This window comes from Primulina eburnea, chromosome 4 (assembly GCF_022965805.1).
Source record: "Primulina eburnea isolate SZY01 chromosome 4, ASM2296580v1, whole genome shotgun sequence".
NCBI lineage: Eukaryota > Viridiplantae > Streptophyta > Magnoliopsida > Lamiales > Gesneriaceae > Primulina > Primulina eburnea.
In genome coordinates, this window is record NC_133104.1 from 874,306 (window position 1) to 890,427 (window position 16,122).

The 16,122-nt window shown below is 37.2% G+C and overlaps 2 protein-coding genes across 4 annotated transcripts; one reads left to right on the top strand and one right to left on the bottom strand.

Moving 5' to 3' along the window:
* Positions 1-443: 443 nt before the first annotated feature.
* Positions 444-5,001, bottom strand: LOC140830433 (translocase of chloroplast 159, chloroplastic-like). Its single transcript, XM_073193729.1, has one exon. The coding sequence runs from the start codon at positions 4,786-4,788 to the stop codon at positions 562-564; it is 4,227 nt and encodes a 1,408-aa protein (XP_073049830.1). The 5' UTR covers positions 4,789-5,001; the 3' UTR covers positions 444-561.
* A 2,434-nt stretch (positions 5,002-7,435) lies between these two features.
* On the top strand, positions 7,436-15,502 carry LOC140830434 (uncharacterized). 3 transcript variants are annotated; one of them, XM_073193732.1, is made up of 28 exons: positions 7,436-7,615; positions 7,721-7,771; positions 7,874-7,904; positions 8,163-8,284; positions 8,369-8,491; positions 8,728-8,871; positions 9,007-9,284; positions 9,895-10,016; positions 10,091-10,182; positions 10,293-10,500; positions 10,592-10,649; positions 11,486-11,634; positions 11,727-11,794; positions 11,902-12,075; positions 12,155-12,226; positions 12,473-12,574; positions 12,658-12,747; positions 12,995-13,070; positions 13,161-13,257; positions 13,386-13,455; positions 13,550-13,735; positions 13,801-13,923; positions 14,010-14,093; positions 14,178-14,362; positions 14,480-14,618; positions 14,740-14,799; positions 14,928-15,032; positions 15,261-15,502. In XM_073193732.1, exons 1-28 carry the CDS (start codon positions 7,538-7,540, stop codon positions 15,372-15,374), a joined length of 3,201 nt encoding a protein of 1,066 aa, XP_073049833.1. In that variant the 5' UTR covers positions 7,436-7,537; the 3' UTR covers positions 15,375-15,502. The 3 variants fall into 3 exon arrangements, with proteins under 3 accessions (XP_073049833.1, XP_073049832.1, XP_073049831.1); XM_073193731.1 differs by having other exon boundaries at positions 7,721-7,904; positions 13,556-13,735; XM_073193730.1 differs by having other exon boundaries at positions 7,437-7,615; positions 7,721-7,904.
* Positions 15,503-16,122: the final 620 nt, after the last annotated feature.

The following is a 16,122-nucleotide window of genomic DNA, read 5'->3' on the forward strand; positions in this document are numbered from 1 at the left end:
CCCGCTATTGCACAAGGTACTTTCTACCAAACCAAATCAATACATTAACACTCAACTAAAGTAATGGCTCCGTACTTTCAGGAAATATGTTGGCGGTGCTCACTGCTTCCTCTATCAACGTTCATTCGTTCGGCTAACACATGAGATAAACATCTGGATCAATCTAGTAACATAACTTTACGGCACACTAGTTCGAAATTAACCCCAATTAACTATCAAATGATAATGATAATACAGTAAAAGCTTGCGGAAAAGTTTTCTTTCCTCAATTCTGTGTATCACAACTCATCAGCGGCATTCATTGAACGAAGCCCTGCAAAATTAGGCTCGAAACCCACTGCAAGCTTAGCATAAATTCGAAACGGAGAGTAAAACACACACTTACTATCTCAAAGATAACTATATAGAAAAAATATTGATCCACGTGAGAACACGAAACCAAGTAGAATCAAACATGAAATTATGCCATGATTATTCAAAAAGAAGACACAGTAGCAGTCATAGTCTTGCTTGGTGCATGTAATCAAAACAAATAATGCAACTACAAAATATAATGATAAACTAATAGATTGAATACTTCTCATTGGTACCAGCCCAGAGTTTTTTGTAGATGGAAATGGCAGTAGGAATTATGGCTGCTAATGCAAGAGAAATATGTTCCGAACTGCTTGTCCTCACAGTGACCTGACCACTGAGCTTGTTATTGATTCCAGCTCGAACTGCCACCTTCGAGTTACGACCCACAGAAAACTGAGCCAGAGTGTTGAACCCGAGTGCTAAATCGCCTTTCCATTTGATGATAGACATGCTAAATGTAGACTGAACCTGGCCTATCGGATAATCATTCTCCCTGCGTTGCAGCTCGAAATTGGCACCATATGCCGTGTCATTCTGAGACCTGACAGCACCAGCTCCGCCTACTAAAACATATTGTCTTCCTAGTGTAATCTGATCTTCAACCTTGACACCAGGGACAACATTATCACCAAGAAATGTCACAGATATCCCCGCAGCAGCTTTATTCTTCTTAAACTTATTAAATTTCGTTTCGCCCCGTATGATATAAGCGAGTTGCTTTCCCATACTCTGAATATCAAAGCCAGCCATGGTTGACGTGCTGTTATCATCTCCATGCTTGGCTGCAATAGAGGAATCTAAGCTGACACTGAAATCTTTCTTGTCTTTGGTGATTTGAATGGTGTATACTGCCGGAAAACGATTAGCAACAGCTAAGCTGTGTTCAAGGTTGACACCATCATAGCCACAGTCATGGTCCCAACCGTGAGTATCAAGAACAGGCCGTGCAAGAAACTGTGAAGTTGGTTCCAAGAAGCGGTATCGGTGAGATGGATTATCACCATCAAATGAAGGTGGCAGAGCCATATCCGGTAGGGGAACTGCCACAGGAGCTGCGGCTTCTGGATTATTATCATCCTCTGCACCAAAGTCAGTTGTAGTATTTGTACCTTTCTTTTTAAGCGCTCTCAATCTTCTCAATTCCTCTTTCCACTGCTTTTTTTGGAGAAGTTTAACTCTGTAATCATACTCTTCAAAGTATGCCTCCCGCTGTTTCTTGCTGAGCTTGGCCAACTGAGCTTTCTTGAGAGGCCTAAATGGTGGAAGCTGATCATACTCATCTTCTTCTTCATGGTCAGAATCAGATAACTCATCCAAGTCCACATCAGAATCAACGCCATCTCCACCCTGATCGGATGGAAGTTTTGGGTGAACACGAGACTGCAACATTGATGACAGCATGTATGGAAGAGGTGGTGAGCGAGAACGAAAACCAAAAATCTTGCGATGGTCAAATGGGTCTTGAGGTTTTGAGAGTGTGCTTGCTTCTGATAAAATTTTCATCGCGTAGCATAACAACAGTAATTGAGGTCTCCAACTCTGACCATTAGGAAGTATTTTCTGGCCATCCCTGTTTTTCCGACAAGACGGATGGTTTTCCACAAGAGAAACCGGATTCATCAGACTCGGACTCATCATCCGTAGATCACCTACTGCATGCCCGATCGACTGCTGAACAATATGAGATCTTTGAGTGACAAAAACCTCATAGCTTATAGGCGCGCCAGAAGGTCCATCTGGTGGAGCTGAAGCAGCATGAGTGAGGGTGACAATGGCACTTCGCCAGATGGAAGGGCCAAGAGCACTAGTGATGGTCCTCAGGAGTGGGAGGTCATTAAGATCTCTAGTTTGTGCATCTAACCGATCCACATAAAGCATGACATCCGGGGGACATTTCTTAGTGAACTTTTTTACAGAAGACAACGTGTTTCGGTTGAAAGCCTGTTCCATTGCCGAAGACTTGAGACCAGGTGTGTCAAATACACGAACCTGAACTCCATCAACAAATCCAGAGATCTCTTTCATGGATGCTGTTCCCACTTCGAATGCATCAATTGGAGACATATCCTGTCCAAATATTGAATTTATGGTAGCACTTTTCCCCAGTCCAGATTTTCCAAGAACCAGAATGTTGATGGAGAAATCCAAGCTCTCTCTTTCATTTTCTTCTAGCTGTAATGCCATCCTCTTGGCAGCATCAAGGCTAAAGGTTTGGTTGTTTTGCCTTCCCCCAAGAAGCGCAAGTCTATATAAAACCTGGGCAGCCACAGATTCCTCAGGAGAGACACCTAATCTATGAACAAGCCTCAAAAACTTTACTCGGATTTTCTGTAAGTTTTCCAGTTTCTTTTTCTCTTCTTCACTCAAGTTGGCCTCAGACTCTCCTCCACCTGTAAAAGTAGAAGGACTGAAAAGATTGGGTTGGTTTGGCCTTGGGGCGGGAGCAGGGACAGGTCTCAAAGACCGAAGTGAAGATCCCAAACCAACAGGACGCTCCACAGAGAAAAGCCTAGACCCATCTTGAGATGTGATTGTAATACTACCACCATCTGAGTCAGCACCGGTTGCAGCCTTTAATAGTGCAGCCAAGGCAGCAGAATCAAATAACCCTTTACCATCTCCTTCATCATCAGTATCAGCATCTTCTTCAGAATCTGTAACAACTTGGCCATCAGCCCTTTGAGAATGCTCAAATGAACTGTCAGCACCTGCCTGAGAACCCACACCTGATTCTTGTTCCAATTCCTCGATGTACTTTCTGGCAGCTTCAGAGCTCCCAAAGATCATACCATCAGTATCACCTTCTGACATTGAATCAACAGGCTCAACTTCTTCACCTTCCAATTCTGTAATTTCCTGAGAATGTACAGCTTTAGATTCAACAGTATCGGCCAGTTTTGATTCCTCAAATACTCCATCAGCTAGTTTAATAACACCAAAATCTTGTTCACCATTGATCTGCACAGTTTCATTTGTAGGCATGACCTCTCTATCAGAGTTGACGTTGGATGTGATGCCTTTCTCAAATGCCTCAGAAACAATAACAGGCTTAAATCCTTCGTCTTCTTTTTCCGCACTATTTTCCACATTCAGATACCCGCTTCTGTCAACAGAATCCCCGCTTTTTGTGCCCCCAGGAACTCCATTAATCAAATCTGTAGCAACTGATTGACCTAACTTTTCAAACTTGTTCAACCCAAGGGCCGGTTCCAGTGGCTTTCGCTCCTCAGCGTCAGCATTATTCTCAGCTGCAGGTTCAAACTTGTTCGACCCGACTTCCATTTGACCAACAACAGAGACATCCATATCTTTGGTTTTTACATTTCCATTTTCTTCCGTCTCTCCAACTACAGCGACTCCAGGACCTGCAGCATCAACCTTAATTGTATCAACAACAGAATCCCCTTCAGATGTGAGTTTCACATCACGACCAACCACCTTCGATTCTTCCATTTTTCCAACAGCAGCTACATCCATTTCCTTGGTTTTTACATCTCCATTTTCTTCTGTCTCTCCAACTACAGCTACTCCAGGACCTGCAGCATCAACCTGAATTATATCAACAACAGAATCCCCTTCAGATGTGAGTTTCACATCACCAGGACCAACCACCTTCGATTGTTCCATTGGACCAACAGCAGGGGCATCCATTTCCATGGTTTTTACATCTCCATTTCCTCCCGTCTCTCCAACTACAGCAACTCCAGGACCTGCAGCATCAACCTGAATTGTATCAACAACAGAATCCCCTTCAGATGTGAGTTTCACATCACCAGGAACCACAACCTTCGATTCTTCTGTTGGACCAACAGTAACCTCCTCATTCTCTGGTAAAATAACCGCATCTTTAATACTCAAATTGTCAATCTCGCCTTTCTCTTCGGACTCCTTCCCTGAATTGTCATCCTGAACCTCACCCCCACTCTTTAGTTCACCCTTCCCTGCAGGGCTCACAACCCCATTAAGCTCAGCACCATTAACATCATCGCTTGCAGCAGAAACAGATCCAGAATCTTGAATCAACGCAGCATCCTTCCCCTCCGCAGCCTTAACATTTTTGACATCATCCGAAACGGGTAAATTTCCAACCTTTTCATCAGATAACCCCGAAGCATCCACAAAGGGGCCATCAGAATTCTCCTCCCTAATAAAATCTCCCTCGTTCACTGCCCTATCAGGGCCATCTGAAACCGGGTTCTCCAAACCCGCTTCAAACTCCTCTTTCCCACTCACATAACCCCCCTCTTCCTCATCATCATCGACGCTACTCCCACCAATATTCTTACTATTTTCATCATTATCATTGTTAGCATCGTTCTTTTTCTGAAAATTCTCATTTTCAGTACTGTAAGAAGATGGAAACGCATAAGAAACAGAAGAACCTGAAGCAACCTCCGAGCTGGGATTCAAATTTCCTTCTTTCGAGTCCATGGAGTGCCAAAAAGTAACAAAAAAAACGAAGAATTTGAAAGGTGGGTGAATTAAAATATGAGAAATTTGAAGAGTTAATGGATAAAAAAGAAGGAGAGGAGCTGAGAAGCGAAGAATGTGATCGAGTTGTGATAAGGTTTTTGTTTTTCGGGTTTTTGAGAGGGGAAAACTGAGTATGGCAGCCGCAGGCAGGCGCTGCTTGTTGTATGAGATTTTTTCTCTACGATTTTTTTATTTAATATATATATATATATATATATATATATATATATATATATATATATTTCCTATTTTTTCCTGTAATAAAAAAATCAATATTTGTTTTGTTTTTAGATATTGAAAAATTCTATAATAATATTTTGGCAAATAAAATATATTTTTATTTTTGTTTTGAATGATATTGTAATAATTATTTTTAGATGGTAATGATAAAATAATTTAATTTTATAGGATAATAATAACATGGTATTTTGAAAAACTGATTAAAAATTTTAGAAAAAATAATATTGATACTATTTGATCGATTTATAGATTAATTTTTTTACTGATTTCGTGTAAAATATGATTATAATGTATCCTGCATAAATTCGTTTTGTAAGATTCTTCTGTTTACGTATTTATCTAATATATATAATGATATGATTTTTAGATAATTTTTTGGTTAAGATTTTAAATAATATTTTTTCTAATTTTTTTTATTCCTTTATGTTAAATGGTCAGGCAATAATAACCATTTTATGTTAATTTGAAAATAAACGACGAAATATTATTCTTAAAAAATATTTCAAATGCAGTATTATGCTAAGAATTAATTATTTTTATTTTTGTAAAAGATTTCATATCTTATATTATGTCAAATTACTTTTAATTTAGCTGAAAAAATTTAAATACAAAAGTTGCGAGGGACAACCACCTCTATTTGCTCTTTTTATTATATGGTTAATTAAATGGTTATTATGGCTATATGTTTGTAGCTTTTCTTACATTAATTGGAACGTCTGATTCCTTGTAGCATATTTTTAATTTTGTACTAAAAGTGCAGTTCGATTGTTTTCCTAACATGAACGATTATTGCTCTATGTTTATATACTACAAAAAAAAAGTTAGTAACATAAAAATTATTTAAACCGCTATAATCATTAATCACCCCGACTGCTTCTAATTAATCTCATAAAACATGTATAGAATATGAAATGACAAAAATTTGTGTGAGATGGTTTCATCAGTCGTATTTTGTGAAATGTGTCTCTTATTTGGATCATCCATAAAAAAATATTATTTTTTATGCTGAGAGTATTACTTTTTATTGTGAATATGTCTCACAAATAAAGATTCGTGAGACCGTCTCACAAGAGACCTGCTCATATGAAATTATATTTTTTTCTAAATTGTATTATTAAATAAATTTGTTGATAGAGTGTAATCTGGGGGAAGATATGCATTTTATAATAATTTTGAGTAACAATATTCAAGCCAAAATTATTATATTTTTGAAGATGGAATCTTTGTTTGGAAATTAATATTTGGATTGGGTATTTTTTTTTTTTTGTTGATTTTTTTCTTTGGATTGCTAAGAAGGTTTGTTTTGGTCATTCAGTCTTCGTGTGTTATCTCCAGATGGATGGCCAAAGCTTTTCCTGATTTACTGCAATTTCTAATAATCCTTGCAACGTGGAAAGGGAACTTTTGGAAGTTACCAACTATAAAGACCTTGGTGTCAAATAAATAATATTAGTTTTTCTGTAAGGTTCTAAAAAGCGTGAAGTGTCCCGAAACGTAGATGTCGAGCTCCAAGTTTTTCAAGCTTAAGCGAGATTATCACGGACTTAAGCGTGAAAAAAGTGTTTTTTATCTTTAATGTAATTGTAATTATCTCAAACCAATAAATTGATAAAATAATACATAAATATGATCAATTTAAGTTTGATACATTAATTCTCATATTTATAAAAACATAAAAATCTCAAAATTACAATCTTTATTTGTTTTTGCAATTAGACTACATTAAAAATTGTTAAATATTTGTCAAATTATTGTCACAAGCTTAATCATAATTAAAATAAAAAAATAAACATCTAAATTATGAACCTAATTTATTATTTTAAAATAAAAATACATAGTGACATACTTTCAAAATAAAAAACTTAAAATAAATAGAAGCGATTAATTATACTTAAGCACGCTTAATTAAACGCATCAATTACACAATTCGGTCAAACTATATTGTTTGACTATTTTTTTCCGCTTTTCTTCGAAACAGAGCGTTTTTATCTAACTTCAAGCTCTGCTTAAGCACGTTTTTTAGAACATTGGTTTTATGTGACAAATTTTAAACGAATATTTATATTAAAACCATATTTTGTTTTGAGCTTATTTTAGAAAATATTTGCTACAAAAATTTAAAGGACTTTACATATTCCGGCTTTTATTTTTCTAAATATTTCAAATATTAATTTTAAAAAAAATTTATTTTTGTATATAATAATTATTTTTTATTTTTTTAATATTTAGATTTCATTAATCTCCAAACAAATTTTATCATATATTATATTTAATGCCATAAAAAAAGTTGTTCTTCAAATGAAACCAAGAGGTCAAAGCTTTTTATAAAATATATTTAGGCATGAACATGTATAAATTGGCAACCTTTTACCGTTATCCAGCGATCATTTTGATACAGTTCGTTTATGATTTTTTCTCTCTGAAGAAAATAAATTTTTGGCGTTTGTTTAAAGATTAGATCAGAAAAATGGTGGAAACGAGGCGGAGTTCTTCTTCTAAGCACCGTCTTTCACTTTCTTCGTTGCCTGTCGGGAAACGACCCAAGGTTGAATTTTTTCTTGTGTAGGATTTTGTTTAATTTGGTTTTATTTTTATTTTTCCATTTTGGGTTTCTGTGGTTTTTATTTCTGGCGGGTTTTTGTTTGCACAGTTGCCCGAGGCGTCTTCTTTATCTAAGAATGATTCGGTGTCTGCGGAGGAAGTGGTGAGTGCGGCCGCGGCGGAAAATGAATCTGTTAGAGATGATGGTGGACTGCATGAACTTGCCGGAGGTGGCTGCCTAAAGAAAGTAGAAGCTGCGGAGCAGGAGAAACCTCCGGAAGTGGCTGTTGAAAGTGAGACTTTAGTTTCTTGGCTGACCGTCGGTGTGATCTTTGCGCTGCATGTGAATTTATTTTTTCTATTTCTGTTTCTTGATGAGTTTTTTATGCAAGTTCTTGGGTTTTCTTTATGGTTTCTTTTTGTTTTGTTTTGTTTTGTTCTGTAAATCTTTGAGTTTTTTCATGATGTTTTTGATAATTCTCGAGTTTACTCGATGTTTTTGTGGTGAGTTATTGAATTTTTCGTTTACGAATTGTGTGCTCTGAATGCAGGTACTGTGATTGATACGGAGAAAGTAAATTCCATTGTGCCGATAGAGAATGGGAGGAAGAAAAGTCAACTGAAATCTAACGTCGGTGTTGCATGGGGGAAACTTATTTCACAGTGCTCACATGTAGACATATGATTTTTCAATCAATTTCATGATATTTCTTTATTTCGATTAAGTTTCTTACTTTTGCTACAAAACACGATCCAGATTCCGCATGTTGTTATGGAGAGGCCTACTTTCACTGTCGGCCAAGGTAATCAATGTGACTTGTTGGTGCGTGATCCAGAAGTCAGTGAATCCTTGTGTTGTCTGAAACAAATTGAGACAGAGGTAAATGTTTTGTTTTTTTCTTGTAGTTGCCTTTAGGTGTGACAATAGAGAGATTCGGCAGTCATCCATCAGTTGATAAAACAATCCCAAAAATAAAAATGCAAGTTGTCTGCCCAATTCATTGAATAGCCGCCTCCCTTGTTACCTTGGTTGTTGTATTTGAAAAATATTTGTCCCTGTTTAGATATTTTATTGATTTGATGCCTAGTGTGGCATCAATTATTGTTTATCCCTAGGGTGGAGCATCAGTTACATTACTTGAAATTACTGGAAAGAATGGTTCTGTCAAAGTCAATGGCAAAATTTATTCTAAAGATTCCACCATTTACCTCAATGGAGGTGATGAGGTGGTTTTTAGCTCGACTGGGGAGCATTCATATGTATCCTTTTGCCAAGATATATTTCTAAGTTGCAGTATTTCTCAGTAGTTAGAACGTTTCGTGTATTATTCAACCTTACATCTCACTGCTTCCTCAACTTGTATCAGCCAACAGTTTTCCTTGACTTACTACCAGATTTTTCATCAACTTTCCAATGACATTAGTTCTGCAATGAATCGGCTGCCTTCAGTAAGCATGCTAGAATCCCATGGCAAGCCAAGAAAAGAATTACGTACTGAGGCAATATTTAGAATCTTCAATGAGCATAGGAAATCTACATATCAACACAATGATAATGACTCTCCTATTTCGATATCATCAAGGCGCCAAGCATTTAAAGATGGCTTACGACAAGGACTGCTTGATTGCAAAAATAGTGACATTTCATTTGAAAACTTTCCATATTACCTAAGGTAAAGTAATCAAATTATTTGTCAATGTCCTGTTAATCTTTATACCTTCCTCCATCGCCGTTTGCACTTTCCCTGACCAATGGCATCGATAAAACTATAACTAATAGTCATGGAGGCATATTAAATATGTAATATTAACCTAAATAATCGTCGAATGACTGAGGCTTCTGTTAATGTGCTGGTTGTTGAAGTATGTGAACAAATGCATCTATGTGAACATAAACCTCGCTTTCTTCTTAAAAATGGCTTGTAAAGTGTGAGCGAGACCAGTTGTTTGGTTGATATCAACCATTAGTGATTATATTCAATATTTATGGCTAAATGAAACATTAATTGTTTACTTCTATATACATGCATGGGGTGAGTAATTTACTCGCCTTCGATCTCTCCTCCTCCTTGTTTAAATTGTCTATGGACTCAAAGGTTTGAAACATGGAAATTTCCAACTTATTGTTACTGTAAATCTGCAATGTGGGTCCATGGTTAGTGCGTCCCTGTTTTTTAACATTTTCTTTTGCTTTGGCATAGGCTATCCTCATTTCTTTTATGCCATATTTGGGTTTTCCTTCTTTGTTGTGTGATCTTTAGCTATTCGTATGACATCTGACAGTGAATGCACGAAGAATGCCCTTATTGGACCAACATACATACATTTGAAGTGTAGCAAATTGGTAGGATATTCTACAGATCTTCCGACCCTGTGTTCAAGCATTTTACTATCTGGCCCCGCAGGTATAGCCCAGCATTTTCTGTTATACTATTAATATTTTCTTTTTCCTTCTTGATCGTGTCTGATTTTCTTACAGGTTCTGAAATATATCAGGAAACCTTGATTAAGGCCCTTGCTCGATATTTTGGTGCGAAGCTCCTAGTAGTTGATAGCATTATACTGCCTGGTGTAAGCTTCCGCCAATGTGTATTTCTCTGTGTTCTTGACCAAGTAGTTCATCATTGTCTGCTGTAAAATCTCTCTTTTTATATCAACATGCATCAATTAAATATACGCAGGGACCAACTAAAGAGAGAGCTGATTCTGTAAAAGAAATTTCAAAGCATGAGGGAGAACATGTATATGCTAGACGGAGATCGCAACGGCTAAAGAAAGCAGCATCAACTGTAGAGGCAGATACGGCTAGTTTTTCTAATATAAGCTCCCAGACTCAACCTAAGCAGGATGCATCTATGGCTTCATCGAAAAACTATGTTTTTAAGATAGGTATCTTATTAAAACCTTGTATATTGTTGGTTTGTTTGAGTGTGGATTGAGAACATATTCTGTTTGATCAATTGCTTTGTTTTATTTTCAGGTGACCGAGTGAAATATGTGGGTTTATTGTCAAGTTCTCCTGCTCAAGCTTCAGTGAGGTTAATAAGCTACTTTCTAATACTAAGTCATAATGTGACAAATTTGAAGTGAAATCATTTCTTTTTTTTATGTTCGTGTTTTGTTCACAAACAAAATCTGTCATAAATGTAAAGGGACATTGGCTTTCTGTTCCAGAAATTCTTTCAAATTCCCGTTTTCTGCAAAGTACACATTTCTGTTGGTGTCCCTGGAGAAGAGAGAGAAGGAGAGAATGTGCGTGTGTTAGGTAACTGTTTCAAATGGCCACAGTGTAACAGGGATGGAAGAAAATAGAAAAGCAGCGACGAAAAAAATGAAATTCTAATATATTGATAATATAAACTGGATTGAAATGATAGTATATTTCCCAGAAATGATTCTCTGTACAAAGGAATAATCCTTCCCCTAGCTAGGCTAGTGACAGTAAAAAAAATGACTGACATAGCTGAATCTCAAAAACTCTCCACTCTCCTCCTTTTCCTCCCCTCTTCCCACTTGTTCGCTTGACATTATGGCCCATTGGTCTTGGTCTTTCTCCTTGAATATACTTGTGTGATAGCAGGCTTCTCGGGTCAATATGACCCGTGTCTTCATGTCTCGTATCAGTGTGCATGCCAGAATTTTCTTCATTAAAACCCTCCTGGCGTCTCATTATCAGGGTTGGTGCCTGTGATGCGTGCTGGTGAAAATCTGGAGGTTCTTTGATGTTTCTATTCAGTGTTTCACTTGTCATGCCTCATGATATTTAGAACATGCAGTTTACAACTTTTTTAATGCCCTGGACTGATTATGGTATTGCACTAATTGCTATGCATGTGTTCTTATGTGCATCTGGTATAACGCATGTTCTGTGCAGGGGTCCAGTTTACGGTTACAGAGGCAAGGTTGTACTTGCCTTTTATGAAAAGAGTTATTCGAATATTGGGGTCAGATTTGATGAAACAATCCTATGTGGCACTGATCTTGGGGGCCTTTGTGAAAAGGATCACGGTTTTTTTTGTGCCGGTAATTATTTGTTTTTTTTTTTCTGTTCTTTCATTTTATACCCCTGAACAAGTATCGTCGATCCTGTTTTTGTGGGGTTTTATTCAATGCAGCTGACGAATTATGCCTTGATTGCCCCATCGAGGATTTTGACAAGTTTGCGCTAAATGAACTCTTCGAGGTAAAAAATTTGCATATAGTTATATTTCGCTATTCTGTAACATACTTATTCTTGGCTCTATCTCTGTTCCTGTGAAAAAAATATGAATAATTGTTGAGAGTTTGTAGGTTGCTTCTCTGGAAAGTAAAAGCTCTCCGTTAATTTTGTTTGTAAAAGACTTTGAGAAATCTTTGGTGGGAAGTCTTACAGCATGTGCATGGCTCAAAACTAAACTCGAAAATTTACCAGAAAATCTTGTTGTAATAGCTTCTCATACTCAGACAGACAGCACCAAAGAGAGGGTAAGATAGTATTATTTAATGTTTTTATTATCCATTCATCTCCTAGAAATAACATTAAACAACCTACCATGTACTCCAGTCTCATCCTGATGGATTGCTATTCAGAAATTTTGGAAGCGAGCAAACTGTGTTGCTCAACTTTACCTTTCCGGTAAGTCAATTAGCAAGTGTTTACTTTCATTCTGTTTAAACTTGTATTTCCTCTCCCCGCATTAGCTCACATTCCTCGCTAATTTGAAATGATTCAAAAAGTTTTTGTGATGACAATCATATATACTATGTCAAGAAGGCGATATTTAGCCATGCATTTTTTCTTCATCTGATTCACTTATTCAAGATTGCACATGAAACAGAATGAATTGTGGTCCTTGATGTAGTTTTAGTTTTATTTTTCAAGGATAATTTTGGTAGACTGAACGATAGAAGTAAAAAAACTCCAAAAACAGTGAAGCTGCTCAACTGGCTTTTCCATAACAAAGTGCCCATACAGATTCCTCAGGTAATCCAATGTTGGTTTCCATTAATATGAGAGTCTATTGTTAAAATTCTAGGCAGGCTGTGAAGGTTGTTGAACTTTGACAGGATGAAACAGTACTATCAGACTGGAAAAACCAGTTGGATCGAGACATTGAAATAATGAAATCACAGTCAAATATTCGTAGCATTCGCTCTGTGAGTCACCTCTGTTTACTGTGCCCTTTTCTTGGCTACTCCCTTTACTTAATTTATATGAGAGTCTAAAGTGCTCCAAGAAGTAAAATGTAGATTGATAATTATACACAACTTTAAAAATTCTCTCCCAATCTTTTGTTGTATATGACTGAATTATTTTCCATCTGATTTTAATCTATGGATAAACTTGTTATCTATGTTGACATCACACATTGAGTCTCTTATTCTGTTTCTTGTGTGAATTCAGGTTCTAAGTCAAGTTGGTTTTGTATGCCCTGATTTGGAAACTTTGAGCATTAAAGACGAAGTGTTGACTATTGAAAGTCAGTTGATATCACACTACTTAAAGCTTCAAATGAGAGACGCCATGTACTTAAATTCATATGTTAAAATTATTGACTTGATGTTGACAGGTATTCAGAAAATGACTGGCTGGGCTCTATGTCATTACTTAATGCATTGTTCAGAGGTTTCTTGCAAAGAGTCAAAACTTGTAATTTCAAGTGAAAGGTAATTTTTTTTGCCTAGAGTTTAACACTTGTTATACGACCGAAAATCAGAATAACTGGAGATTTAAGAAAAGAAAATTCGCTAGCTACTTTTGGTTTGGGCTCTTAATTTTTTGCTTTATATTGCAGTATCAGTTATGGGCTCAACATTCTGCTGGGTCTTCAAAATGAAAACAAGAGTGTGAAAAAGTCTTCTAAGGTGAACATTGCTGCCCCTCTATAACTAATAATATAATTTACTTGATGGTTTCCGATTGTTTCATACAACCTGGGAAGGATAATGTCTGCTTTAGTTTCAGGACGTGGTTACTGAAAATGAATTTGAGAAGAGAATCCTCAGTGAGGTTATCCCACCTGGTGATATTGGTGTTACTTTTGATGACATCGGGGCATTGGAAAATGTTAAAGAGACTTTGAAAGGATTGGTGATGTTGCCCCTTCGAAGGCCAGAATTGTTCAGCAAAGGACAGTTGACAAAGGTAATTGAATTGTACTATGGTGCATCTTTAGAAGTTCAGTCAATCCTCAACTGTTACTTTGGCAGCCATGTAAGGGAATATTGCTATTTGGACCGCCTGGCACTGGTAAAACAATGCTAGCAAAAGCTGTTGCGACTGAAGCTGGTGCAAACTTCATCAACATATCAATGTCAAGCATCACGTCAAAAGTACATTATTGTTTGCGCTTGATAATCTTGCTTGCCCGTGTTTCTTTTTTGTTTTGATGATCAACATGTTCTATTTTTGGGACTAGTGGTTCGGTGAAGCAGAGAAATATGCGAAAGCAGTCTTCACGTTGGCTAGCAAAATTTCCCCTAGTGTCGTTTTTGTGGATGAGGTTGGTATAATTCACCGGCATTTCTTTTTATTTTTCTCCATGTCACTCAACTTTTTAGCTTCTCGCTTCTATGTGTTGTTGTAGGCTGACAGCATGCTAAGCAGACGTGAAAAACCTGGAGAGCATGAAGCAATGCGCGTGATGAAGAACGAATTTATGGTGAACTGGGATGGTTTACGCACAAAGGAGAAAGAGCGAGTGTTAGTGCTTGCCGCCACAAATAGACCTTTTGATCTTGATGAGGCTGTAATTAGGAGGCTCCCACGGAGGTCCTTTTGTTTCTTAACCTCTGCAGAAATCTTTTTAGTGTTTTACCAAGCCATAATGAAAGGTGTTCTTGATGTATTTACACAAACATCGACTTTAACTCTCAATTTGTTGTGCAGGCTGATGGTCAACTTGCCAGATTCTCAGAGCCGAGAAAAAATATTACGGGTGATGTTAGCCAGGGAAGAGTTGGATCCAACAGTTGATATCGAAGCAGTTGCTAAAATGACAGAAGGGTGTTCGGGAAGTGATTTAAAGGTCCGTGCACCACTGTATATCGTGGAACTTCTGGAGTTTTTTTTAAACCTGCAATTTTATTAATGATCGCTGTTCTATATATTACTAAAAAGCTTTCTTAATTTTCATAATCTTTTCGCAGAATCTGTGTGTAATGGCTGCATATCGGCCCATTAGAGAAATTTTGGAGCAGGAGAAGAAGGTTTGCGCCCTCTTTGTCCTCGTGAAGCTTTCCTGGATATTTTCACTTTTGTTCAAGTTACAAGTCTATACCAATATTCGGGTTTCATGTTCAATCTAATGTGTCAAAACTGATTTGAAATAATGTAGGAGAAAGTGTTAGCGCAAGCAGAGAACATGCCGTTGCCTGCCTTGCATAGCAGCTCGGATATCCGTCCCCTGAGTATGAATGATTTTAAAGTTGCTCATGATCAGGTATATTCATCAAAAGCGGGGAATGTTGGGGCATAGTCCAACTTTACTCGTTCAAGGATCACACTGCTTACCAAATGCAGTTGGTGTTATTCACTTTCACTAATGCCATCCATCACTTACAAATTCAAGTCATCTGCACAATAATTTAGTATCTCATAGTCATAAACCCCTATCGTTTCAGCTTTGAGGAACTGAAAAGTATGTTGGTATTTTGTCATCAAAATGTAGGTACGTGCAAGTGTTTCGTCGGAGTCACGAAACATGAACGAGCTCCTACAGTGGAACGAGCAGTATGGAGAAGGCGGATCAAGAAAGAACCCATCACTTAGCTACTTCATATAGAGAGACGTGTATATCTACTTTCCAACCATTTCTTTCCCTTCGGGAAAATATGTGGCTTTTGTAAATGTCTAAATTTTGTTACGATTGAGTTCTAAACGTAGTTTTAAGAATTTATGCGGTACTTTTTATGTTTTGTGGTCTTCTTGCATTCAAAAAATATTTAAAGTTCGTACCCGAAAACGAATCTATATCTGATGATCGGTTTTGGCGAAGGCTAAACAAATCAAGACCCACCGTGCCCTGCCTGGGTTTTCGCCCATTCCGGAGCAAAAGACATCATAAAATGTCGAGGTTAGGATCGACAATTCTTTATTTCGTCAAATCAAGCTATGTGAACGGTTAACACAGTAGAGAAACTTAACGAGGAGAATCTTGTCGTGAGATGAAAGTGATGATAAACAATGCACAGATATTAAGACATTTGGCAGACCTCAAGTCTCCTTGTTATTGTCCGCAACGATTCGACACTAAGAACTTGTAAACAGTCTCTTTCTTCATAGGTACCTTGCCTTGTGGTGTTCTGTTAATTTATCAGCGTAGTCGTCGCCTAAATTTGAGTGGGATTCTTTCGTTTTTGTAATTGTTGATTCTCAGCCTGACATATTTTGTGCATGTAAAGCGTAAACACACCAGTAACCCAAAAATCTTAGGCCGTTTTTTGTTGGGATGTTGTCTTCACCCCGACCAATTCCTAGGCATGAAGGTTGCTTAAGATTTGCGCTTACTTTGGATCAGTAACAGATAAATA